At 40.3% G+C, this 27,625-nt stretch overlaps 3 protein-coding genes across 3 annotated transcripts; all 3 read right to left on the reverse strand.

Annotated features, from left to right (window-relative positions):
- Positions 1-728: 728 nt before the first annotated feature.
- LOC115734313 (cytochrome c) lies at positions 729-26,193 on the reverse strand. Its single transcript, XM_030665051.2, has 4 exons — positions 26,164-26,193; positions 2,781-2,909; positions 1,977-2,110; positions 729-1,081 (listed from the first exon to the last, which is right to left on the reverse strand). Exons 2-4 carry the CDS (start codon positions 2,890-2,892, stop codon positions 986-988), a joined length of 342 nt encoding a protein of 113 aa, XP_030520911.1. The 5' UTR covers positions 2,893-2,909; positions 26,164-26,193; the 3' UTR covers positions 729-985.
- On the reverse strand, positions 11,539-12,505 carry LOC115735916 (ethylene-responsive transcription factor ERF022-like). The gene has a single exon (XM_030667358.2). The coding sequence runs from the start codon at positions 12,453-12,455 to the stop codon at positions 11,877-11,879; it is 579 nt and encodes a 192-aa protein (XP_030523218.1). The 5' UTR covers positions 12,456-12,505; the 3' UTR covers positions 11,539-11,876.
- LOC115735030 (ethylene-responsive transcription factor ERF021-like) lies at positions 20,112-20,925 on the reverse strand. Its single transcript, XM_030666071.2, has one exon. It carries the CDS (start codon positions 20,863-20,865, stop codon positions 20,308-20,310), a length of 558 nt encoding a protein of 185 aa, XP_030521931.1. The 5' UTR covers positions 20,866-20,925; the 3' UTR covers positions 20,112-20,307.
- Positions 26,194-27,625: the final 1,432 nt, after the last annotated feature.

The following is a 27,625-nucleotide window of genomic DNA, read 5'->3' on the forward strand; positions in this document are numbered from 1 at the left end:
TTGAGACTGAATCGGTAAAATTGAAATATGTTTAGGATTTTTTGAGAATTTTCCCTCGATTAAAAAAACCCTTTTCATAGAACTTCCTTTTTCCTAGAGAATCAAAATAATCTTTGCCACGAACACACCGCATTCGCGCTGACTGCTCTAGACAGCGGATCTAAGATTATGGCAAGGATTAATATTAGCAATTGATTAGCATAACTAATTGCGTGCGAGAGAGACAGGAGCCGACAGGAAAATATAGACGGACGGAACAAAGCAGGCTGGCGCAAAAACTGAATTACAAACATCAAATAATTCGAAAGATTTGGCCCCTCGGGGTCAATTATTACTAGGATAACCTCAAAACCAAAGAAATTTAAAAGCATCATGGCTCATGAAGAGTAACTAATCCTTTTGCGTGATTCTATCAACAGCAACAATGCCTGCCACCCTATATTCAGTAGAGACGTTAATAAGTAAAGGAAATGGCCTCGCTGTTTTTCGTCGGTTCTTTTGGAAAAGCAACTTTGTCTGTCCGTCTTCAAACACAGAAGCAGGCTTAAGAGGAAGAACCATCTTGAGAGGACCAGTATTTTGCAATGAGGCTAGCAAATAGCATTTCGGCCAGACACAATATAGACTTTACTTCTCGCAAAATCAAATCCGCTAGGCCTCTTAATTAAGCCAATGTTATATATGAGGCCCTACACAAACTAGGTATCGACCGTTCGAGCTACTGTCCATATGAAATGCATCATCAATTCAAGAGAAGGATCTTATAGGAAAACCTTGAAAAATTCCTGGTTTTCAAGAGCATATGGTTCAATTGGCAGTTCCCAGCAAACAACAAAATGCACCTTGGCGATGCTCGCCAAACTAAGAGTTTGCAAAAGACCTATTGTGTCTACTTTATTAGGGAAAAGAATAACGCCTCATTCTCTCTGCTGAACGGGAATTTCAATATTTGATAAAATGGAACTGGGGGATGCCATTGAGTTGCTTAAGATGCAGTACCCTGCTTCAAAAACGCAATCAGGTCGGCGCGTTCTTGGGGCTTCTTCAGTCCAGGGAAAACCATCTTAGTTCCCGGAATGTACTGTAGAAACACACAAATGAATGAGATACGAGAAAGGAGATAAACATGGATAAACCCATTTCATGCATACAAAGAGATAAAAAGGAGATAAACCTGACTAACATGGATAAGGCACCATATTACCCCTAAAATCGAATGATCCAGATAACTCCCAAAAGAATAAATTAACCTAAAAAAGAACGTATCTTTTGACAGTTGACAAATGCATAAAAAGGAGACGTCATGGTTCAACCATAGCATATGGTCCACAGGCAACTCAAGCACAGGCACCAGCCCAAAGTAGTAAACAAAATTGCATTACCAAAACAACGAGGCCAAAGTGACAGTCAATATATATCCACACATCCTATCACGTCTGCCTATCCATGTATAATCTTATATATAGTGACACAATCAGGTGTAGCATCTAATACGAGTCAGCTTCCTCATTGCAATTCACAGTGCGACTGTTGCCAGTGTAATATTTGCAAACGACTGATGACCAAAAACCCATAATATATACATCATATTTTAGTGGTAGGTGCACAAGGAAAATCTAGAAGTTTCAACCCCAATGTGGCATTCTCCAGAGCAAAGATATAACTTTTGGACTACCAACGAAACGCTTTAAAATGCTTCAAAGCACTGGTGCATTCCTTAACAATAGTTCCTCTGCTAGAATACCACTCTTGGCACCGACAATACAATATCCACACTTAATTTGTTTACAGCTCCCCTTCCCGAGAATCATACAAGAACTTAAAGCTACCAGAGTACCCAAATGATCTCACAAACAGAAAATTAGTCCTACCGGTCAAGCAGAACGCATCAATGTTTCTTAATCAAGCAAACATGCAAAACTACAAAATGAGTATAGTGGCAAAGGCTAACTAGCAATCAGTTTGTGCATTGGTACCTTCTTGGGGTTTAGCAAGTAGTCATACAATGTCTTCTCCTCCCAGATGACAGCCATGTTCTTATTCGCAGCGGAATAAGAGTATCCCGGAGTTGTGCCGGACTGCCTACCGAACAGTCCATTTAGGTTGGGCCCTGAAAATTAAGACAAGTATGAGCACATGGCAAGTGATAATAAAGAAAATCGAAAGACCAGAGCTTAAGAATGACACAAATTAAGAAAGACATTAAACGAAGCTCTACATGGAAAACGAAAATAGAAACAACAGAACCCAACTTTCCACTCACAGCATCAAACAGTCAATTATGTGTGCGGCCCATATTTCCTTCACAATACAAGATCACCAGATAAAGGACATCTAGATGTGCAGAAACCAATTAGAAAAGCTTTTAGTCGTCTCAGAACAACATGAAATTCTTTACTCATCACAAAAGTACCAGTTCAAAAGCGTTTGCAGCTAAATCTAAAAATATAATAGAAAAAGGGAAAACCAAACTAAGCCACACGTACACAAGCACAGAATCCAATCCCAGAAAATCAATCACAAGTTCCATAATCCTTCAACCCTAATTCATTTCACCTCGAAGAATGCACGAAGCACGCACCACCGAAACGGATCCAACCATCCACCTACGAATCGCTCAGATCTATCACCGAGGCCAATACACAGAACCTCCACGGACAATCACATCGTGGATCTTCATCAGAAACGAGATAGACACAGAACTAAAACTGCTCGGCGTGAGTACACAAAAATGGATCGACGAAGATTCCAGGCGCGAGGACGAGGGAAAGAGAGCGAACCTTGCTTGTGGCCAGCGCCTTTCTCGACGGTATGGCACTGAGCGCACTTCGTCTTGAAGATCTTCTCCCCGACCTTGGGATCGCCTGGTGGAGCTTCAGCGAAGGACGCCATCGTCGCGCTCTCTCTTTCTCGCGCTCGCTCGGTCGCTCTCGTGTTGTTCTGGCCTTCTAGGGCTCGCTGAATGAATCGGTCACGCGGAGGTGGAATGGTCTAGAATTGTGGCCCGCACGGGCCGCTCACACGTGGCGCGTTCTGAGTGGCGCAGCCCCTTTTTTTCCTCGACCCTCCCCTCTTGACTTGAACGGTGGTCTGCGTCGAATTTTGCACGTCCCTGTAGGGCAGAACTGGAAACGTGCTTTTGCTATGTCGGCGCCTAATTCCCACGTGTACGCTTCGCTTCGCTTCTTATTTAGGGATTCGACATTTCTCGAAATAATCGATTTGCATGGAGACGTATGTGTCTCAAATTTGCTACAAAATGTTTGATTTTGACTACAACCACTCCGCAACATTCGTGATCTGAAGTTCAAAATTGGCGGGCCCGTCACCGTTCGTGACTTGAAGTTCCAAAATGGCTATAACCACTCTGCATCAACTGTTAAATTCATAATTTTCCTTAGTCATATATGTTAGAGTTCCTTTTTTTATGTAAATTCCGTCAATTGAGATTGATATTTATTATTTTACGGGATTTTTCTAATAAGGTAAGACATAACAATTTTTAATTACTCTAATATGAGGCTGGCTAGTGCGGGCCGAGTAAAGCCCGGCTAGTGTTTGTAGCTAAAAACTCTATAAATAGTACTAAAGCCTCTCCTCTAACATTGATGTGTTAAATAACCTCACATAATGAGCAGTTACAAGATGCGATTCGTGGGAACAATCTTATTGATGCGGAAAAACACTCGAACTCCGAATCATCGTTATTCCATATAAAGAACGATGGGTTCCATATCAAATGCTCAAATCCCTTTTTTCCATTATTTTATTCTATATTCAAGTTATGGTGATCGTGACGTGCCCTTTTCCCACCTTCCAATACATTAAGAAAAGGTTTAATTTAACTTATCATTCTAAAATGAGTTATTTGTAATGATCTAGTCCATATCACAATACTATTTCGGAATTTCAGCTTTATTGCACTTTAAAAAATTCCAACTTTTGAAAGTACAAACTTAAAATTAATAGTTATTATAGGATCTCATTTGGACCCCTTACGAAGTTATTTCATTACAATTTCATGCTCCATCAACTTGAACTTATTTTGTTAATATTGAAATACACTGTACATGCTAGTTATCAATTTTACTACGAAATATTAGGACGGAGAAATGAAAAGTATCGTCCTTAATAATATGCAAGCGGATCTTTTTTTTTTTTTTACGATTTACCCATATACGACAATTTTCGGTATTTGTTTTATTTTATGTATTTATTTTATGTATTTATTTTTGTATTTATTAAACTAGATACCATCATTACATTTGGTGTTCAAGTATTTTCTTTTCTCTCTTCCTTATATCGTCCTTATTCGTGTAACTTGTCAAAATATGCTACAGTTTACGTGTAAAATTCTAAACTTTAGCAGAGAAAACAATAAGCAAACTTCATTTCTTTAGAAATGGGCCGTCGGGCTTATCCAGTTTGCTGGTCAAGAGCCAATGGGCCTGCAATATGAGTCTTCCAGGTAATGGGCTGGATTATTTTAAAAAATATATTTCAAAGAATGATTGTTTGAATCGTTTGAAATAATTAGACAGTGAAAATTTTTTTCATTGTGGATAGTGGATAGCAATTCATATTTAAAAATTTTCATGAATGATAAAAGTATTCTCTGGTTCATTAATTTTTTAAGAGATATGAGAGATCATTTTTTGAAATATATTTTTCAAATTATTCATTTTTTGTAAAACAGACGGATCCCTACATGGTCGTGGTGATCCAATTCTAGGGTCCCTTTTTTTTTTCCCGGGATAATTACCAAAGGAAAAATGTTATAAACTTATTGTCCATTTGTGGATTCAATCATAAACCTTTTGATTTGACCAATTTATTCCTACAATAATATGTCCAAGTTTCCTTGTCGGTACTCCACAGTTATTGCTAATTCCACCTGGTTTTGGATATTGATTCTCTTGCTAATACGTAAGACGAGTGCGATGAGCAACTCATGAACTACTCTTTTGGCTGGGAATATCATAATTACAGATATGGTATAGATTGATAGATACCATCTCTAATTACATCCTAATATAACAACTCGAGCTCAAAGTTCAAATTTTAATTCAAATTTAGACTGAAGTTTACTTATAACTTGAGTCGAGTTTGAGTTTATTGAGAACTCATTGAATAGATTCCAAGTGTGAGAAATAAAGCTTGACCACTTCCCTATAGAGTCGACATCTTCGACCTTGAGCCCATCGAATCAAATTGTAGGCGAAATTGACCTTTACTTGCAGGAGTAAGGATTGGTCCGAATCAATCCATGAGGCCTAAGTTGAACTTGAGATTTGTTCGATAAAACAATATGCTCCGGCCTCAGAGAGTGAGTTGGTTTGTCATTCAATTACTCCAAAGCTTCATAGGTCTTTCATTTTCATGTTCAGTTGCCGAACCATTGATGTCAAATGCAACAACACAGCACCGGAATTGCACAGGTGAATTCAAAACCGCGATGAAGAAAATGAGCGATAGAAGATCCGAATTTTGCAAAACAAGTCCATTCATAATGCTCACGAGAGAATCAAATTGGACTAAAAAGGGAGACTGAATTTTGGTAAATGCTTATCTTTTAAACAAGTTCTAACACGATCCGTTTCACGCTCTAGCTCTAGGACCAACTAGTTCTCGTCACACTGACCTTCGGCCTGATGCTGAAAAGCTCTCTCAGCTCAAATCGGCAGTCTCTAGCCTCGGCCAGATCAGGTTCCCACCATCTCTTTTCCTCTATGTTTGGGCGTGCTCGCGCGTTTGAAGTTTATACTTTTTATGATATGGCAAAAGAAATTGAGCGCGCACGTCTGTTGATTCACGAGGAGTTTGTTTGATTGTTGATTTTTAGTAACTACCTTTCTGTCCAGTAGATTAGTTTCTGATCCTGTGCGTGTCGGAAGCATTCATTCCGAATCTCACTATGCTTCATTTTCTGTCAGGTAGAACTACTTGTTGTATTGAAGCTCAATGGTGGTTTAAGAACTAGAATGTGTTTTACTAGTCCCAATTATGCTCCTGATCTTATATTTCACACATGTTTAGTAAGATAATCTCCTTCTAGTTTGATGGGTCTCATTGGTTGCCTTCCAACGCTTCAATTTGTTCGCACCGAGTGTAAGCTCATCCCAACTGCTCTCTTCTAAACGATATTGCTATTTTCATTTTGATTTTGGTACCATCACCAAGTTGTGCATGTCTTGAAGGGATGTAAGGTACATGGTCTTTTTTCTGCTAAAGCCTCCAAAGAACTTTTGAGATCTGTAAATTTCGTGACTTGACCTGCGAGTAATATCAATGAGGCGGATTCGAAAACACAACTATTGGATGCTCTTTCTTTTCTCACCTCTGTCATGCAAAAATATACTTTATCAAGGGATCCATTTGGTATCTAGACGACTTTTCCATTTTTTAAAGCGAGAGAACTTTATTAGCTTTAGAAAAAACTTTATTAAAAATAAAAATAAATAAAGTGCAAAGGATGTGCAGATAGAGGAAAAGGAAGAAGAGAAGAAAGAAGAGAGAAGCAGCGATACTCTTACTTGATCGGTGGTTTAAATCGAGTCGAATCGAAAAGGTTGATCAAAATTTTGAGAACAAAAAAAATGGTCACTTTTCTTCCTGCCAAATAGTCCAAAGAATAAGAATGACAAGCCATAGAGGCAAGTGAAGTTGGTGAGCGGCTAGGATAGTTTTTGGCTCTGGCAGCTAGTTACTCATCTATTGACTCTAAACTATAAAGTTTCGTATGGCATATAATTTTGTCTGTGAAGCACCGGTACATCAAGATCTCCTTAATCTGTTTGGTGCTTGCTTGATCTTATTTAGTTGTAACACTTGCAAGACTGTAAATGTAGCTTCTTTGGAACTTATTACAACATATATTTGCAGAGTTGTTAATATCCTTCTATATGTTTCATAAGCAGCCTATGTGTTAACATTTCAAATTTCTATTGTGGGATAGGTCTGTCATAGAACCATGCAATGAATTGACATTCCTTGACCTTATAGTTATCCAAAATGAGTTAACATTCTTTGATTTTCTGCATGTTTAGCTCTATCCCCTCTTATGTTCCTGCTTTTGATGAACTCTTTCAACATTCACGATGGTACATTGAAGGTGAATGGTTTTCATCTTTTAACGCCACTGCTTCCTTTGGTCCGGTATTTCCACGATGCTCTATGGTGCTCAAGATGACAAAAGGTAGTTGAAAGCGATCACCGCCTACGCAAGCACGCAGCCTCACCTGTATCTCTGACATGCGCTGTCATTCTCTCATTGAAACTCTCCTACTCGCTTCTCTCTCATCAAAAGCCAAACTTTGGTGAGTTGATAAATACCCTCTCGCTCACATTGAATCCCAATCCCCAAACCTCGGCCCTCCGCCCCACCCAATTTTCCTTTTTTTAAGCCCTAATTGCTTCGATCTTTACGCGCAATCCGCTTCCATTGGCTCAATTGTCGGCAGTCTCGCTCTGCGCATTCCCTTCATTTTCGGGATAAACAAGTTTTGTTTCAAAGACTAATCATGCTGTGATATGTCCATGGAACGAGGAAAACAATGTTGGAAACCATTTTATTGTCGTTGCCGGATGACGCCGGATCCCAGCTCGGAAGCAATTAAATCATATTCAATGAATGGGTAAGATCTGTTCTAAAGAGCATTGAGAAGATTTTTTTTTTGGTCGAAAGCATTGAGGATTGAGAAACAACAAATGCAAGAGGATTCTCCAATATGAGAGATGATTTTCCAATATCAGCTAGTATCCCGTTTGGTTGTTAATGATTCTACGCCTCCGCCCGCAAAGGGCAGACTGGAAAAGATGGACTGCAGACCGGAAAAGATGGGAAAGATGGATGGCAAAATTTGGTGGGCCAATGCTCAGGATTAGGACTTGGATTGTTGAGAGAAGTTTTAGGAGAGAATGTGTTTCTATTGCAAATGTTGAGTGATACAAATGAGGAGATAGCTCCTTTATTTATACAAGAGGTCTTCCAATGATTATCGTTGATTTCTTTTTATCGAACGGTTCATACTCGCTCTCCTCAACTACAGTTACAAGGCTACCATCTACCTCATTGGTAAACAATTCCCATATCATCCCTAGAAGTCTTCTAGAATGCTCAAGAAAACTCTAGAGGCCAAAATATTTCAACCCTTATTGTTGGGCTGTTTCGTCAGTCGATTGGGTAGAGAAGTAACTTAATTCTGGCGGGAACAAACTTAACAACATCAAGAAAATCAGTTTGATGAAATGGAAGTTGCCCAACATAATCTGATAATAGCAAAAGGAAGAATGGAAGTACTGCCAAGAGATACAGATGAAATTGCTTCTTAAATTGCCATCTTTCGCTTATGCTCTATGGTTTTCTATTTTGGTTATGCAGGTTTACCATGAGGCTGTGGAGCCTGTAATAGTTCATACAATTTTTCAACCATCCTTTGGTCCGTGACACTGCCGTTGTAGGTCTATCAGTTCACTATGTCTAGCCATTAGTCCTTTGGAATTCCACCTTTTACGACTTTGTTCCTGGATGTGGGAAGAATGCGATTGCTTCGTTTATTTCGCAAGAAATGATCTTTAAGAACAATTATGTTATATTTTTCCGGTGTTTGACACAAGGAAAACAAACTGGTTAAAAAAAATATTTTCAGTCAACGAAAAAGAAGTCTTTTAAAGTAGGATTTTAGATATCGAAAATCTCTGGCAATATATATATATATATATATATATATATATATATATATATATATATATATATATATATATCGAAAAGCCTTATCTCCTGCTCATGTCTTACGTCGCCCAAGAGCTTTCTCCTTCTCGTTCCTCGTCGCCGCACGTTTTCCATCCTTATCTCCACCTTCTTGCGAATCTCTCTCCATCTCTAAAGCTCCTCCTCCGTCATCGTATCCTCCTATTCCAACACTCCTCCCTCCAATTTTAACAAACCTCCCAATCCTAGTAAATACCGAAAATTAATATGTAATTTACGCGTATGACAAGGTATTTCTGTAACTATATATATTTCTACCTATACTCTCGTCGTAATTAGTCACTCTTATATATATATATATATATATCATACGATCCTAATAAGGGCTGAACCACCGCAAACATTTGGTGTTAGTTTCCTTGTGACTCTAAACATCAACAGCCAGAACCCCAACTTCAGGCACCAGCCACCAGGAGATGGAGAGCCCCACGGTCGAGCACGACCTCTCCGCTTTGGCCAATAAGACCCGCCAGGTGCTTGACGATTTGATCAAGACCCTCTACAGCTCCAACAAGTGTAGTTGCTGCTATAGGTATCCTCAGCTCGCCCTCCGCGCTTGAACGTCTTACCTCAGTCGCTCCTCCCCCAATCTTCGAGGCCTCTCTCCTCGGCTCCGTCACCTTCGGCTTCCCTTTCTCCCTCATCTTCTTGCTCCGCCACTCCTCGAAACCCAGTTGCTTCTTCTTTAGAACGGAGCACCTCAGACGCCTTCAGATCCTTACTCTCTCGCTTCAGGTTGCCAAGAGCTCGAAAATCAAGTCCCTACTCGTAATTGCAGGTTCATTATGTCGAAATTTTGTAGCCAATGAGGACTGCCTATTATTCTCTATGCTTTCAAAATTTTGTAAGAACTCAGCACCAGTGCTTAGAAGCCGCGACCGGGACCCAAGCGATTGGGCTTTGGGAACTCCGGTGGCTGGGGCTCAAGTGCCGACGCTGGAGTCACAGCATGTGCACAGTTTGTATCGCACTCGTGCGAATTAAGTCTCTTTAGAAATTTAAAAGCAAGTCTTCCATACAAAACACCTGAAAACAACTTTTCTTAAAAATATTTTTCAGAAATGCCACATTTCTCGCGAAACAAATGGATCCCTAGTTTCTTTCGTAGATTTCTGTCACACGGTCTATGTACTTCCTAAGTGTAGTTTGACAATTGGGCCCGGCTGATAGTTTTTTGTTGTTCCGTGGACGTTAACTAAATCGCACAGAGGCCTTAAATCATTTGATGACAAACTAGAACGAGTACTGTATGGAGGTGGGTGAGGAGGATTGTCGTGAAGAATTGTTTTAATAGATCGGCATTTGTATTAAGGTTGTTACAAATTTGCAGGTCACTCCAAAGATGACACCTGAAGTGAGGGATGGTACCCTCATTTCTTATGAGGGATGACACCTGCGAGATAGCTTTCTGTCGTTCAAATTATGACACGGGCCACAAAGTTCCCTAGAATACATTAAAAGTGCAGTTCTTTCTGATGGTTAAGAAAATTGGATGGACATGGGCTTGGCAGTAATGCAATCCTCTCAAACAAACTTACATTTTACTAAAATGAAAACTTACATTTAAGTGAGTGAAGAATTGTTTTAATAGATCGGTATTTGTATTAAGTTGCTCGATTGAGTTATGAACCACTTGGATATATTAACTGCTTCACACCATATTAATTTTTCAATGTGAGACTTTTCTAACACAATTTACACGTGCATCTCAACAGACACGACTATTGTTTGTCTCGGATATGTGAAGGAAAATCCAATTTGCCGGACATGCTCAGACCCCCACAGAAATTCTTCACCATTCTATGAGCATCTTCAGGAACAACAATGATCGGTGAACTTGTAATACCGACTGTCATGTTATAATGGTTGTTAACCATGGACTTTAAATAGTAATGGACGGAGGCTGCACAGATTTCTTTCAAGTGAAAATGTTGCCTTCCACGGCTTTGTGCGTCGAATGTATGGTTTCTAGAACATGTAGCTGTCGAACCTTATTATGAAGGAGTAATGGAGTTATCAACTTTCCCCCATCAATTCTCGTGCATTCGTCATATTATGTTGCGCGTACACATTATTCACCGTTATGGAGACGGTGTAACATCATGCTAATTACGGGAAAATTTAGCTGAATGCATGACATGCTAGTTATCATGTCCTTTGGCATGTGGTGATCACATTTTTAAGCATCAACTTCGTTCTCTAGAGAATGGCTTTCTTTCCATTGAAGGCCAAGAACATAGCGGATCATCTTTTTGCGGTTGCTCATCCTATTTCTAATTCCCAATTAGTTCTCAGCTTCCTCGGTGGCCTGGGTTCAAAGTATGATGCCATTCGTTACCTCGGTTACATCCCCGTCTTGATCTCGGTTATCTCAGCATCCTTGGTGGTCTAGGACGAGGACACAGTCGACGCTATGATTAAATTGTGCTAACATGACTCGGCCTTATGATACTCCTAGTCGACAAAAGGTCATCCGATGACCTAAGGCAAGATGTACGTATATCAAGATCTCGTTGTTATGAATGTACTGAAAGCGAATGTCAAGGGTATAGTAGATCGAATTTACTCTGATATCGCTATCGACCATTGTTAAGGGTAACAGTGACTTTACATGGGAATTATACGAATAAGTGAAAGTTAAAAAAAGATCGAATTTACCCTGATATACCTATTGAAGATTGATAAGGTCAATAGTAACTTTGCTAAGTGAAAGCTAAAAAAATCAAGAAAGTCCACAAAGTAATAACTCAACAAAGAATGCTAGCGAGTTTAATCTCAACATAATAATGTGCCTGAAGCTTACTACCAGCAAAGAATTCTTTTTTTCCAATAACAGTTAACCGACGGACATGTAGGGAATTAAATCAAGAATCTACATTATTGGAAGACGATTTAATCCCTAATGACGATGCTCATCAATCATTAATTTAGGTTTCCTAACTACACAAATTGGCCGGCGTGCTGAAAATGACAACCTGCCGATATTCAGGGACTGTTGACTTCCCACTGTCCGAGTCAAATTTATTAAAAGATCAGAAAAAAAAAATTGAGGGAAAAAGGGTACTGAAGTTCGATGTTTGCTAGTGCTAGGGCTTTTTATCATCTGCTAATCCCAGATGGAGTGTTGCAGCATTCCGCCCCACTCATCCAGCTCCATGTCGCCGAGATCCAAGGCCGCTGTCGGGTCGGCTCCCACAGCACCCGCCGCCTGCTCCATCCACATCTTCGGCGAATCCAGCGGCGCCTCGTTGATGGCTTCGATCTGGCTCGGGCTGAGCCCCACTCGCACTGGGCCCGAGCTCCCGCCCGTGCAGTCGCCTCCCCCGCCGGCCCCCTCCCCTCCCTCCGCCCTCCTGAACCTCAATGCCGCCTCCTGGGCTGCCAGCTGCACCGCTCCGGAGCTCGCGTTGGCGGGCTTTGGCAGGACCCCGGCGAGGTCGGGGAAGTTCAGGGCGGCCCCCGGCCCCCTCAAGTGCAGCGCCGCCACGTCGTAGGCCGCGGCGGCCATCTCCGGCGACTCGTAGCTCCCGAGCCAGATTCGCGTCTTCTTGCCCGGCTCGCGAATCTCGGACACCCACTTCCCCCATTTCCGGCGCCGGACCCCCTTGTACCGAGCAACGCAAGGCGCATCATTGTCATGGTTTCCGAGATAACGATCAGCTCCTCCTCGCTGCATTCTTTTCATCTGTTGGGTCTCGTCGAGCGAACGTGTTGAGGGATCGAGTCTGAGCTCCGAGCTCAGTTCGTTTTGGGCGTATATATAGGGTCTGAACTTTGCATTCGCTCACATGACTATCGAGGCTGTAGGGAGTCACCTCAAAGGAGCGAGCTTCCACGTAACTTACGTAGTAGTGGGAACACGCTGGCGAAACCCGACCGTGTTGTGATGTTTTTGCGTTCGAGCGTCTCTAGTTATTTACCAAACTTATCTTAATGTTTTTAGAAATGCGTCGTCCTTAAAACCCACATATAAAAAATACAAATAAAAAAAGAAAAACCACCAAAAATCTTAAGTTTTAAGAAATGCCACGTTCTTAAAACCCACATACAAAAAAATAAAAATAATAATAAAGAGAAAAAATCACCAAAAATCCTAAATTATATCTACTAAGGCACATTTATTCCAATTTTTTTGTGACACAAAATACGCCAAACTGGTACTCATGTAATGTTTATTCCAAACTCTTTTTATGACACCAAAAACCCTAAACGTATATTAATGTGACACGTTTACCTCAAAATTTGAGGGTAAATGTGTCATATGCTTAATAATTTGGGGTAAATACGGGTATAAGTATTAGGTTTTTGGCGTCACAAACAAATTTTGGGATAAATATGTCACACGAAAATAAATTTCAAGTTTTTTCCATCACAAAAAAAATTAGAATAAATATATTACAATAATTATAATTTAGGATTTTGGTGACTTTTTTCTCGTCAAAACTTGCTCATCCAGGTTTTACTATGCCACCAAACCATCACACGTGACAAAAGACATTGGAGTTCGACGATGCAAATGTCAACTGTTGTTTCAAAGGAAACCCTAACCCGAAAGGTAGGAAGGTCGATGGTCAAGCTAGGAGAGTCTTCTTATTTTATGTAAAATACCATGCGAAATCCTCAGATGAGAAAGGAAAATCTTGTCGGCATGTCAAATCGTTCTAGATGTAAGGAGGAAACATTTGCAACAAAGTTCGTGGAGTCGTTTAAGACCCGGTGGAGTCGTTTAAGACCCGCAGGAATCGAAGATCTGAGCCCATAAGTCGGATTTGTGCACCGTGTGCAGCATCGACAGGCCAGGATGTCGTATGTATGAAGAGTCATGTAGCGTTTGGATTGACTTTTTAATGAAATCGATTCAAGTAAGTCGTTCGTAATGTTTAAGGCACGTTTGGACTTACCTTTTTTAAATTTCACACTTTTCGTGTAATCGAAATCTTGCTGCCCGCACATTTTGATTGATTTTAATGCGATCCTATATGTAAAGATAATAGACAAATAGGCTTGCATGTATTATTTCATAATTTTTAGCAATTTAAAATAATATTTTAAATTTTGAGGAGAAGGCAGAAAAACACATTTTACTTTTCAGTAGTTGGGAACAAACAGGCCGATTGAAGTTGCGTTTGAACTCAGAATCCTCCATTTTCGGTGTTTCAAAACCTTTTTTTCTATCCTGGGCTCGCTTATTCGTCACATTTTTAACCCATTTGTTGCACATCTTTTTTTTTATTTTTTATGTATTGATAAAAGTAGTTTTTCTTTTCTTTTCTCCTTGAAATTGAAAATACCTTTTCTCGTAATTATATGCGAATTCACATGTTTATATTTGTAAATAGGTTCGAGCAGTAAAGGATTAAAAAAAAAAAATCAAAGTGCACGCCATAAGATTTAGATTAAATGAAAATGAAAATCCAATCACAAGTACTTCTTACAACTAATTAGGGTCGTTATGGAATTCAGGGATTTTTGTTTTGCTGGATCTGAAAACCAGTTGTCTGATAACAAGAGTACAAATTGATTTGAAATTTTTCAGAGTCGAGCTTCGTTCGTGTTGCACCTTCATCTGTGCGTGCGAGTTCTCGCTACTATTTTGTGCTATTATGCTCACCACATATAGGCCTTCTATATTTGACCGGAAAAAAAAAACGACCTTCCATAATTCAATATATATATATATATATATATATAATTGCAGTCATGCTTACGTAATGTAGATGTTCCATTTTTTTTTGGGGGGGAGGGGGTCGAAATAGATGTTCAATTTAATGAAGAACATGTGCAAACTGAACTACTACAAGTTTGGAAACTACTATGATAATTTTGGAAGTGGACATAGGACGAGCATATTGTTTTTTCTTCAGTAGCAATTCCATTTCTCATATTGTCGCATTTGTTTCTCTCGTGCAATTCAATTATTGGCTTCCCGATTGAAACGTGAGGAAAGTGCCCTTTTGACTGAACGTGGAATCTACATCTACGCACCCACCCATATTCGCCCTAATTTTGTACTTTTTAAACGGAGACAAGATTCAACCAAAAAAAAAAAAAACGGAGACAAGATGTTTAGACCCCAAAAAAAAAAAAAACAAAGGAAAACAATATATATTTTTTTTATTAATGCCACGAAAAATTCTAAACCGGTACACTTGCGATAAATTTACCCCAAACTTTTTTTTACCACGAAAAATTCTAAACCGGTACACTTGCGATAAATTTACGCTAAACCGATACACGTGTGACAAATTTACCATTCGTCAATTTTCGTTAAATTCAACTGTCAAATTGCTAAGTTAGATGGCCTGTGACAATTCATGGGTTTGCCAGTTTAGGGTCTTTACTCTCTATTGTCACAAGTGTATCAATTTCAGATTTTTTGTGATATTAACCCAATCTAACGAAATGTAAATTTGTCGCAGGTGCATCGGTTTAGGATTTTTTGTGATCCAAAAAATTAGTTTGTGGTAAATTTGTCACGGATATATCAATTTAGGATTTTTTTATGATTAAAAAAATATTTTTGGTTAAATTTATCATAGGTGTACCACTTTACGGTTTTTCGTGGTCAAAAAAATAATTTGTGGTAAATTTGTCACACGTGTCTTGGTTTAAAATTTTTCGTGGTATTAACCTTTTTTTTTTTGTCGGATAAAAAACAAGATGTACTTCATAGTGACCGGAAATATTCGATTTAAGTGTTCGTTTATTTCGCAAAAAATAAATAATTCATAAAATATTTCTCTACACATATGATAATTTTTATCGCGCAAAATAATTAGCTAGCAAAAAAAGTTTTATCAGCAATAAAATTTTTTGTCTAAACATGACACAAATATCTTTCATTCTTTCGTTTTTATAAGCAATATAAACATTCATTTTCAGAAATATATCTTTTTTATCGCTCGTTTTTTGTGAAACAAATGGGAGCGCTAGATACTAACGAAGTATCGACCGTCCATAGAGTGAGCCTGTTGTCATCGTGGTTTTCATATGATGCCAGCGGAGGAGTCCAACTCAAAAAGTCCATACCCGGTACCTCACTGACTGATTAAGATTTTTTGAGATTGAGAATGCATCGGGGAGTCGAACATTCGAGGCTTCGGCATGCGAATCACGAGTTGGACTACGCGACTGATCCCGTGATTAGCCTCATGTTAGTCCTGTTAATCCAAGGAGTTACAGGGGTCTTGAACTTTTAATCCCCAGGTTGTTAACCTAACGAGTACACGTTGACTAAAAATCCTTAATCTCCCACGACCGCCCACTTAGAACCACACGATTGCGGCATTAATTTAATCAAAAAAATGGGGTTAATCACTAACAGCTGGATCATGGTGAGTGCCAGTTAATTTGTCCACCATTGCTCGGCTAAAGCCTCGAGTCAAATCTTGGAATTGAAACTTTTCTGACGATGTCAAAGAAGAAAGTGAAGTGAATTAAAAAAATTTAAAAGAGAAAGGGGGGGATTTGAAAATTGCACCGCCACCACCGCCACCGGGCCACACCCTCTTTGGTCCCCGGTACGGTTTCCGCGTTCGCTGGGGGTGGCCTGGCACTGACAGCCGCCGCTTGACCGTGTCCACCGGCAACTCCCGCCATCCGTACACGGAGACCTCGGACCGAGAGCAAAAGCTGCCACGTGGAATCTTACTGTTCTTTACAGTTAATCCGATGTTTGACATGATCTATGATATTTTCTGTTGTGGAATCCAGTTTGCAAATCGTGGGTCCTTCATTAGTCACCCACGTGTCTTTTGTTTTTCTCCTGCCCGCCTCTGTTTAATTCGCAGAGTCTTCTACATCCGCCAATGAGCGAACAACGTGAGCGTATTTAGAGTCAATTTCGTAACTAAAATCTCTTTGCACGTCAATGGTTCACATTAGAAAGAAGTATCACAAAAGCCCTAAACTTGTTATATTAATTTTAATTCAATCATAAATTTTTCAACCGGATCAATTTAGTGTTAAACCATTTTTTATATTAATATCAATTCGGTCCATTCGATCCAAGCGAGAATCGCAACCCTCGCTAGAACTAGGTGAGGTCCGCCTCACACGTGGCTAGAGAGGTCGCGATGACCCTGGGCAACGGCTAGCCAGCCCTCGCCGGTGGCCCATGAAGACCGGCTGGCGAGGGCCGGCCAAAGTATAAGTTTAAGGAGGGAAAAAAGGAAAAATAATAATTAACAATAATTTTTATAAAAAAATATCAATGTCATCGCTAACTGTTTTATATGGCATCGGTAATATTCACGTCATCAATTTTTAATCAAAACTAGCAAGAGCATCAATACAAGAATGGTTTAGAACTAAATCGATCCAATTGAAAATTTAAGATTGAATTGGTATAAACACAATAGGTTTGGAACTTTTTTAGTACTGATTCCGTTCACATTGAATGTCCAAATTATATTTAACGCGATGTTGACCAAACAAAAATCCCAAGCATGTTGAGTTACTCTGCAGAGAGTATAAAGATCAAATGGGACGTGGATTCTCCACCCAGCATATCAATAAAGCGGTATCCGGTGATTTGACATCTGACAAAATAATGAGGGAGAGAGAGAGAGAGAGAGGATCTTCATCGGCCGACTGGATGCAATGATATTAAGCTTCGTCAGCCAGGTGAAGTTGTTGAATTGATTAGATTTTTGTGTCTCTTGACTTTACTTTTCCAACAAGCGGATTTTTACAAAACGTTTTGTATAGATAATACCATTTAAGGTTCTTGAACTTATTTGATTTTGTGCGTTTTTGTTGTTGAATTGTGTGCAATGTTATTCTTAATTTGCATGAGTAATTTTTTCAGGGTTAGTATCGCAAAAAAGCTTTCAACTTTAACTCTTATCTTTTTCAATAAAAAAAAGAAAAAACAATCCTTTCTCAATTCTACTTTTTATTTCATAAAATAACTTTCAATTTTAGGTGCAGTTTCAATTCTACTTTAGTTTTTTTATCCTATGAAAGATCGCGAAATTCAGGTACAGTCCCAATTATATCTCAAAATATTTTGTCTCACAAAATACCCCAAACTTTAGGTCCACTACTAATTATACTATAAATATTTTTTTGTCTCATAAAAAAAAAATCCAACCTTTAGATTCAATTTCAATTTTACTCTACTTACCGTCTCTTAAAAGATCACGAACTTATACTTTAGTCATAAATTTGCCTCTATTTAACCCTCTGTCAAAATCCCCCTGAGCGATTTTGCACTCGATCTTCGATCTCTCCCGCTTGGAAATATTTCGTCTTTCGCATTGAGAGAGATTGTGCTCAAGACACTTGGACATCTCGTGCTTTGAAGTTTTCCATTTCTCGGTTATTAACGAGAAATTTTGGACAGATGGTTAATGGGACACATTTGCAATTCAAGTAAAATGTTTTGATTTTTTTACGAGACTATAAAAATTTAGGATAAAATTGAATGCGGAAAGTAAAATTAGGACAAGACCTAAAGTTTAGAGTTTTTAATTGGACAAAAAAAAAATATAATTGAATTAGGACACGACCTAAATTTAAGAATTTTTTATGGGACAAAAAAATTAAGGGCAAAATTGAGATAGGACCTAAAGTTTGAGATTTTTTATGAGACAAAAAATAAAATTGAGACAGAGCTAAGAGGATTTTTAGGACATTAGGTCAATTTTTTCGTGTTAAACCTTCGATAAAACCTTACTGAAAATGGGAAACGACACTTAAGCGTAACTTCGACTCTTATACGACAGCAACGCTTAGGTGGCTAGAAAATTAAACAAAATCATTTCCAAAGTCCGACCAAAAGAAGAAAGTATTATTTCCAAAGAAATCTTTAATAATAAAAAGAGGAAACTGTTGCCAAGACAGCAGGGGGCGGTGGAGTGTCCTTCCCGCCACCACCAACCACCGCATACGTACACGCAGGGTTGGAGAGACGGAGACTCTCTGGTCTCTGCGCGTGTGAGGGAGAGAGAGAGAGAGAGGGGGACAACGGCAGTGGCCGCGGCCCTCGCCGGCCTTGCCACTGGTAGACAAGGGCCGCAGCTCCTCGGCCATCACCGGTGAGGTCATGCCCATCGACGACGGCATCGACCTTCATCGCCGATCATTTAAACCCGACTTTCCTACCTCCTATCCCTCTACTTCCGAGTCAACTCACCCCCAGGTCCAAACTCAAGTCGGCGCCCAAGACCCCATGCACGCGGTTGCCTACACACTCAGTCCAAACTCAAAACCCTGTCTTCAACGTAGGCGATGGCGACAGGGAGACGGTGAAGGGAAAGAGCTCCAAGAAGCGGTCAAACCCGAGGACCCGCAAAAAAATTTCCGGATTACGCATTTGATAATTCCCTAAATTATGGCAAATGACCACACAATTAGGACCTGACCGAATGAAAACTAGAGAATTCCAAACTAAATATTACTTTCATAATCAGAAAGAAGCTGGCCAAAAGAAATTGAAATAAGATTTATTAAATCGTCTGAATACTAATCCAAATCTATAAACGCAGCGAAAAATGTTATAGATCTACATATCCATAAACGCAACGTGCGAATTATAGCCGAACAACAATCGAATCATCATATACGTATAATTACGCACGGATTGTACTAGATCAACATGCCCTGGAATCAATTTATATCACTAATCGGAGAAGCACATCACGATTAACAAACATACCTCAATTTTCATAGATTAGAAGTTCCAAAGAGGAAACGATTTGGATCCGCCGATCGATCGTTCTTCTAGAGAGACCATTTTTTGAGAGAGTGTTTTTGGAGAGAATTCTATCGCAGTGAATTTTTTAAAAATGACGTAGGTTCAATTGAGAAAAAATATACAATGTGCAATCTTTTCACTTATGAAATAGGAAATAAAATCTCTCGATTGCAAATCCACCAATGCATTAAAGGCAATTATTGATTGGCCCTTTATTGACGCAATCAATTCCAACAATTCACCTTCTCAGATTCTCATTTGTGGTTCCTATGCAATTCAATACATCTGTCCGAAGGGTTTCCTTTCCAGGTGTCGCCACAATGACTCATCATGACGTCATTGAAAAATGTGACTTTTTGGAGATTAGGCGCGCATCTTGGTACACGTGGCCAAACCCCCCAATCAACCAAGAGCAGAGAAGCGAGAAGGTGCACGTGTACGTGCTTCTGCAAAAAAATCTTCCTCAGGTGGCGGAATCCTCCGCCTGGGCCTCCATACCCGAATAGCGAATACAAGAATCGAGTTCAGAAGTATGCATGGGCTTCCGATGTTTCGGGCTAGTGGGCCCCCGATTACAGCAAATCTCGAGCCCACCAGAATAGACAAAGTCTCACTGCAATTCATACTTAATTTTTTTTTTCTGTGAATCAACATTTTTTTTCTGACGTTACTTAAGAAAAAGGTTACATCGATTGCGGTTAATTCGACATCTAAATCACTACGCGAGCTCTCTGTCTTACCCGCGATGTACTTCCAAATCAAGTTACAAACTGTCTTATGGATGCACGATTATCTGTGTACTGTGTGTGTAATGTAAGGCTTCAAGGCTGTATCAAGGCTATATCCTTTCCCAAAGCAAACATTCGTTGGGCACGTCTCCAAACAGCTCTTTGTCCCAAGAGTTAGCGCTGCCCACCGAGGAGAACGAAGCCGGTGGCGACTCCTCCGCCGCCAGCAGCGCCTCTGCCATCTGCATCCACATCGTCGGTGAGTCTAGCGGCCACTCGTTGATGGCCGCGATCATGGCCGGCGGGAGGCTCACGGTCACCGGGGCCGCCTTGTTCAGGGCCGAGCTGGGGCTGGGGGCTGCTGCCGCCCGCAGTCGCAGCGCCGCCTCGTGGGCGGCCAAGCGCACGTCGTCCGCACTCGAGCTCCCCGGGCGGGGGAGGCTGGCAGCCCGTGCGGGGAAGTTGAGGCGGGCATCGCGGCCCCGGAAATGCAGTGCTGCCACGTCATAGGCGGCGGCGGCCATCTCCGCGGTGTCGAAGCTGCCGAGCCATATCCTCGTCTTCTTCCCGGGCTCGCGGATCTCGGACACCCACTTCCCCCACTTCCGCTTCCGGACGCCTCGGTAGCACGAGCTGGTGCCTCCGCGGCTGCTTCCTGCATCCTCCATGCTCGGTAAGTAAGAGTTATACCTCAGTATGATTGGGTTAATGACTAAAGAAGTTAAAAGATTAAGAGAAGCTAATCATGATTAAGAGCAAGTGTGTTCCAGCTGCGGGTTATTTATACACGAGAGGACTGGCTTTTGAGTGCTAGTGAATCTTGGACATATTGCATGGGGAGAGAGCGAGCTTCCACGTAGCTTCGGAATTAGACGAGGGACATCATCGTGTCAAGTTTCTTATCAGATATTGCTGACCACATCAAGTTTCCAAAGTCCAGCCATTGTAATATAATATTCTCGCAGCTTAACAAAAATGGGAAAATCATTGAATAATAATATAAATACCGCGTGACGAGAGTTAGGTAATTAATTTCTAGAAATTAATTCGCGAATCCACAAAGAGCTAGTGAATTAGCGCTCGAGATCTCGTGCTCTTACAATCGATTTTACCACGTAGCTCTACAAGAACTATTGTTCTTATTAAATTTCTGAGCTTCTCAATTTCTCGAATCAAACGGCTTGCGTTTGATGTGTTAGCAAGGCGTAACCAATTCGAAATTTACTTCCCAACATAATCGAGAAATTAGCAACAAAAAAAAAAGAGAGGAGGAAATCAAGCATGAGTGATGCGATGGAGTGATGTGATGTCCAGTTCGAAACGCGGTTTCGAGTTTAGGTGGCCCGGAATTCGGACCCACCCACTGACCCGGTTAATGAAGTTCTATGGTTGCTTAATCAGCTGAATGGATCACGCTAAGATACTTTTAAACATCGCTCCTTGTTTTCTGACTGAGTTACATCACGTGACGTTTTCACATTCGTTGATGTACGCAATGGCCATTGTTTCGGATTAAACATTAGTTTTACTGAAGATTTGACCAGTTCCACGTTAGGAAGTTGATGACGGGCATTTAAAACGAAGATTTAAAACCCATGAGCACCAATCTATTTACTTCTATTTTGCCACTAAAGAAACCAGGCAATTCTGCTGTGGTGGAATTGACTCGCAGCATCGATCGTATGTACATCTTGCTCTCTCTCGAAAGATACGCGGAGGGAGATTGCAAGTACATGAAGAAGTGGGATTTGCAGTACAGTTGGCTGCACGTGTGGAATGAATTGGGGCGCAACCTGGCTCTGATACTATGACAGAAAATCTAATTGAAAAGCTTAAGCTTATGGAGGAAAGGGGAGATAAAGAGCATGTAAATCTGTGAATAAGCGATGCGGCTTAGTTTAACGAGATCGATCTATTAATTAACTTATCCAGAAGATACAAATTCCGGTATCCTCAATATCGCGAGAAGAAAAATTAGGTTAAATATTAGGAGCGGAGACATGTTCATATCGAGCATTTCATGTATGAATTCGATCCCGAACTCTCTTAAATCTCTGTAACCGAATAGAGATGCAACTTATAGGCTTCGTTTGTTTATCGAAAAGTGAATTATTTGGCTAGCATTTTCCTAAAAAGGATCGCTCATATCGCATTCAAAAATAAATGAACGAAATATATTTTCATCACCCATAAAAATATTCATATATAAATTGTTGCCGATAATGATAATATTTATTATTGACTAATTTTTTCAAAGGATCATTTTTAGGAAAACGAATTTCAAATCATTTATATTTTACGAAATAAATGAAAATTTAGACTGATATCGATACGAAAGAAGAATTTGCACAATATTGCTGAAAGTTTCAAAGGCTCGACGCGTCATCGGTGGCTTAAGCCAAACTTTAGTGTGTTACCAACCTCGAAAGCGGGATGAGACTGATTTGATTGTTGCAACGTGAGATGGAAGTGGGACAACACTGCCTTGTCCCACTGGATTAGGAATGGGTCGATGACTTCGAGACTCCTATGATAGAGATTTCAAGTCATGATTTATACAATTGATAACCAATCCAATTGAATATTTGAGCGTGGGCACAATGTTACATCATCTAGAGGTGATTTTTTTTTTTGTCAGAATCATCTAGAGGTGATTATGAGCTCAAAAAAATTACCAAAAAAAATCTTATTCTATTGTGATTGTATCAATTCAATCATAATTTTTTTTTTGTCGATTAAATTCTCAATGTTTTGTATATGTGTTAATTCAGTCAATCCAATCAATTTTGACCGTAAATCATCGACATGGACGTCGACCCTCCTTTGTGGAGCAACCGGTGTTGAAGTTGACACAATTTTTATAATATTTTTTCTTTCATTTCCTTCTTCCTCTAGTCGGTCGTCGAGCCTCGACTACCGGTCAGAGGCGAGGGCCGGTACGGGTGAGCCTCGCCTAGCCATGGCGGGATTGGGGACGACCTTCGCTTGAGGATCTCTCCTCTAGCCAGTCGCTGGCTTCGTTACCTGCTGGAGAAGGAAGGAAGAGAAGACAAGAAAAAGAAAATAAAAAAGGACAAAAATAATTCAAAAAAATTAAAATAGTATTAAAAATTATTCACGACAGCGCTAGTCACGCCACGTAGGATGGCTGTCGTCCATATCAGCGATTTTCGGACAAATGAAAAATGTTTTAGACTTAATGGTTAAAAAAATATTTAGGATTGAATTGACACAATAACAATATGTTTATGACTTTTTTGGTGATCCTCCCTAAGATTGGTAGCTCACTCGATGCGCACGGTTCTGGTTGGCTTGGAAAATTAGACTAACCTAGACAATCAATTCCCTTCTTTAAGCACGTCCTACTGGCCATGGCTTGCCCGAATCATCTCATTTCATCAATTTTGTGAAGAATGTCGACACTCTTTTGTCATGGAACATAGGCCGCGCATCGATCAAGTCTACGCCATGATAAAACCGGACTCTATGCACAATCGGCTATTTCACGGCTCCCACCACTCTCGTCGTCGCCGTTACCACCTCCGACGAACTCACCGTGACCATCGCAGCAATTACTACTGTCTCTACCTTTCCTCTCCTCCCTCCCTCCCTCCCTCCGTCGTCTTCCACCTACTGCTCCGCCAACACGATATCCAAGTCTAATCAGGCCTTCGAGCTCGTCATCGCTGGCCGACTCGCCCCCGACACCAGCTTATCGTCGAGGCCCCTCCTGGAGGTAAAGAGTCATCGGCAATGAACAACCGCTACAAGAAAATGATTCTCCCGGTATATGGCATCAAAGATTGATGTAGATTTAGGCTTTGTGGAAGGACAAGTGGAGAATGTAAGCAATAAGGTTCCAAAATGAAGGGTGAGACTGTTGGATATTTAATAATAGTTAAGAAATATTCTTTTTAAATAGTTTTGATAAAATTATGACCACAATGATTTGCTATCGTTAATCCCCGACAATCAGTTTTCCAGCTGTCGTATAATGATTTTTTAATTATTGTATAACAATTTTCTAATGGTTTCTTAACGAGCAATTTTTAACGGTCATATAACGGTTTTCTTAATGCTCTTGCTTGACGGCTTTTTTTATTTGAATACAAACTTACAAATCACAATTTAGAAAGATAGCCTAAAAATTACAAGAGAGAATTTGCCCTTCTTTTTTTCTTTTCTCTTCTTCATTGAGTTATACACATAATGTTGTTTCCGTTCCTTCTAATATCTAGTGTGGAATATAGAAGAAGATATATTGTATCTTAGGAGGGTAGTCGCTAGAGTCTTACGCACTGAGTTTCATACTCAAAGGGACGGAATTATTCTTAAAATAATACTTGCACGCCTAAGACAGTTCTCATTTTTTCATGAATTTTACGACAGAAACTACCTAGAGGCTAGTGTAAGACGATTTTAGATCACCGATTTCTTGCCTTGAATGCTACTGAAATATACCACATGGCTTGGCTACGGGGAATATACGCACATCTACACTTTTGGTCCATCCACCTATCAGTTTAAATTTATGGGTTGAACCTCCTACCTTGATATCGTAGCTAGGATCTGTCCCAATTGATTTCACGTGTCCGTTTGGCCCGCTCTTCAAGTTCCACGTGTCATTCCTAATTTAGTGAGCGGGTGTTGAAATATCCCACATTGTTTTGACTTATAGCAAATAGATAATTTAATTTCAAACTCTTTGGATTATGCAGTCCAAGTCATTGGACTTCCGAAAAAAAAAAAGTAAAACCATGAAAAGTGGCTGTTAACTTCGTTTTTCTTTGGTCGAAAAATTCCAACATGTTATTTACATAGATTTTTCTCTCTACGTGGTTGATTCACAAAAATTACAATCACTCTAATCAGCACTCTCCCTAGCACTCGCCGAAAGAGGGGAATTGGCTTTGCTTAAGTGAACATTTCAAGACTAATGTCTCCCGCAGCAAAGTATCGAAATTAATTAATTTCACTTCCGATTCAATATACATACATGAACAAATGCACCGGAATTAAATCACAATAGAAGAAATTCGACATTCCGAAGTTTGCCCTTTATTGTTTGAAGCAATTAGTCGTGGTTTAGCAGCGAGGAAAATCCCTACTCTTTCATAATCTAGGATGACAAAACTCTCTATCCTACAAAAATGCTATTCGAAAGCCCTAAAAATCACACAAGTTCCACTGGAATTCCTGTTGAATGGGGATTTGGTTTCGCCCGAAGCATCAGACCAATGATTACCCGAGGCTTCTGTGTGCCATGAGTGCTGCAAAGGCTTTTGGTGGTCTTATTGGCGCATACCAAGGTGGGATCTTCGACTAGGGGTGAAGTCGTAACAAGGTAGTCGCAAGGGAACTGTCACTGGATTGAATCCTTCGCAATAGCAATGCCATCTTCCCCTTACAAGCACCGACTCCTAACAAAATGAAAAGCAACGAACTCCATAGCAAAAGCTAAGCGAGCCGCGCTAGTAGCGCTAATCCGTTTTTCACTGCGGCTATAATAACTCTCAGGACTTGTGATAAAAAAAAAACAAAATAATAATTAAGAGCTCACGAGTCATGTTTTGACTAAAGTACTTAGGATAAGTATCAAATGGTTGTCTTGTGGTGAGGCCCTTCATTAAGGAAAATGGGGCGACCTCGCCTAACCGAGAGATGCGGGCCTCACCCGATGGATGGTCTCGATCTGAATCGATCCGCGTAGATCCGGGCCCACGCAAATCAAGCCCCCGCTGCGCTAGCCCAGCATCCAACGAACTTACCAAGAGAGACACCCCCGACACTTGGCAACTCGTGATTCGCCCTCACCGACCGTGGGGGGACTGACTTTTTTGTCGGTCAACGCGGAAGGCACGAGGCAGGAAGTCGAAAGTTGCTTTTTTTCTTTCTTTTTGTCTTTTTTTATGGGTGGGGGATGTGGGAACTTGCTGCTTCCCATAATAATCACAAACGATCTAATCTTCTCCTTCTTCTTCTCCTCCTCCTCCTCCTTTGTTGGGTTACAGCAAATCGATCAAATTATTAAACTACGACGTTTCGATGCCCCTTGAGTTCTTCTCAATTCTCGAGTGCTCCGGGCCAAAAGATCAACGGCCCAGATTGTCTTTCCTCTTATTCTAAACAATCCATCCCTTTCCCCTTTCCTGGAGGAGGAGGGGATTTCCAATCTAGTGCCCGATGAAGTTCATCGCACCTTTTCTGGTTCCGCGAGTTGTTGTCGGTGCTTACCGGGCCTGTTTGAGCTCTAGATTCAGTGAACGAGGGCCATCATTGTCGCTTTCCTTGCCTTTCTTTTGTTAATAGATAGGAGCATCATTGTGCTAATTCAATCCTAAATTTTCTAATTATATCAATTTAATCATAAACCTTTTTTATATTTGTGCCGATTTAATTCATTCGGTTAATTTTGATCGAAAATTGCTAACATAAACGTCGGTCGTTTTACGTGACACGACTGGTGCTGCCTTGAACATTTGTTTTATAAAAAAAATGTCCACGTCGGCACCGATCGTGCCACATAAGTCGATCGGCATTCACGTCGGTGATTTTCGGTTAAAATTGACTAGATGGACTCAATTAGCATAAATGTAAAAGGTTTAAGACTAAATTAACACAAATATAATATATTTATGGCTTTTTTTACACTTTTCCGAGCATCTTATTCTACTCACGTATAAAAAAGCGAACGGTGGCAACAAACCGAATCGACTGTTTCGAAATACGCTTCCGACTACATGACAATCCAGAAAGCCAACGGAAAAAAAAAAAATCTTTGACCGGTGTGGGAGACTCGATCTTGACGTGTCCTGCGTGTTGGGTGAGACATGGAAGTCAAATCAAAAGGCGGACCGGAAGACAAAACAGTCGGTTCTTTCTACCTTTTGTTTCTGTCTTTGGTCATTGTCGATTCTTAACTTAGCTTCGGGCCAAGGGGGGAGGTTCGGTTTTCAGGGAGGCGGTGGATCTTGTCAACCCCGACAGAAGTCGGGTCCCATCTGGATATCGTCCGAGAAAGGTTTGAAACTAAGGTTAAAGGTTAGAGGCTGCTATTGGTTCTGCGGTTGAAAAATCCTGAGGACCCAAACTTAACCTCAAAATTACGTTCTGCCAAAAAAAAGTAAGGACATATTGGGGCATAGAATTTCAAAGATTGAGTTTGAGATATATTCCGTGTTCTTCCTCTTCCTTTTGTCTTTTTTTTTTTCTTTACAATTGAGATTTACGTCCATCGGATGCAATGGAGAAGGCACAGGCCGAATAGAGAGAGGAGGAGAGTGGGGAAGATTTTCGAGATTAGGATATGATGTGCATGTGTGTGAGTTTCGTATACATTGAATGAGTGATTTGGCTAAAATGGACACTTTAACCGATCGTGACCTATTGATGATCTAGATGGAGATGAATCCCGTCCAATAAGATGAC

The sequence above is a fragment of the Rhodamnia argentea genome, chromosome 2, assembly GCF_020921035.1.
Source record: "Rhodamnia argentea isolate NSW1041297 chromosome 2, ASM2092103v1, whole genome shotgun sequence".
Classification (NCBI taxonomy): domain Eukaryota; kingdom Viridiplantae; phylum Streptophyta; class Magnoliopsida; order Myrtales; family Myrtaceae; genus Rhodamnia; species Rhodamnia argentea.

Bases quoted from the DNA above. Each gene is read 5' to 3' on its own strand.
- LOC115735916 (XM_030667358.2), bottom strand. From the start codon at position 12,455: ATGAAAAGAATGCAGCGAGGAGGAGCTGATCGTTATCTCGGAAACCAT.
- LOC115735030 (XM_030666071.2), bottom strand. From the start codon at position 20,865: ATGGAGGATGCAGGAAGCAGCCGCGGAGGCACCAGCTCGTGCTACCGA.
- LOC115734313 (XM_030665051.2), bottom strand. From the start codon at position 2,892: ATGGCGTCCTTCGCTGAAGCTCCACCAGGCGATCCCAAGGTCGGGGAG. The intron at 2,111-2,780 runs GTTCGCTCTCTT...CTTAATTTTCAG, and splicing joins AGGCGCTGGCCACAAGCAAG to GGCCCAACCTAAATGGACTG. The intron at 1,082-1,976 runs GTACCAATGCAC...GTGTTTCTACAG, and splicing joins ACTTGCTAAACCCCAAGAAG to TACATTCCGGGAACTAAGAT.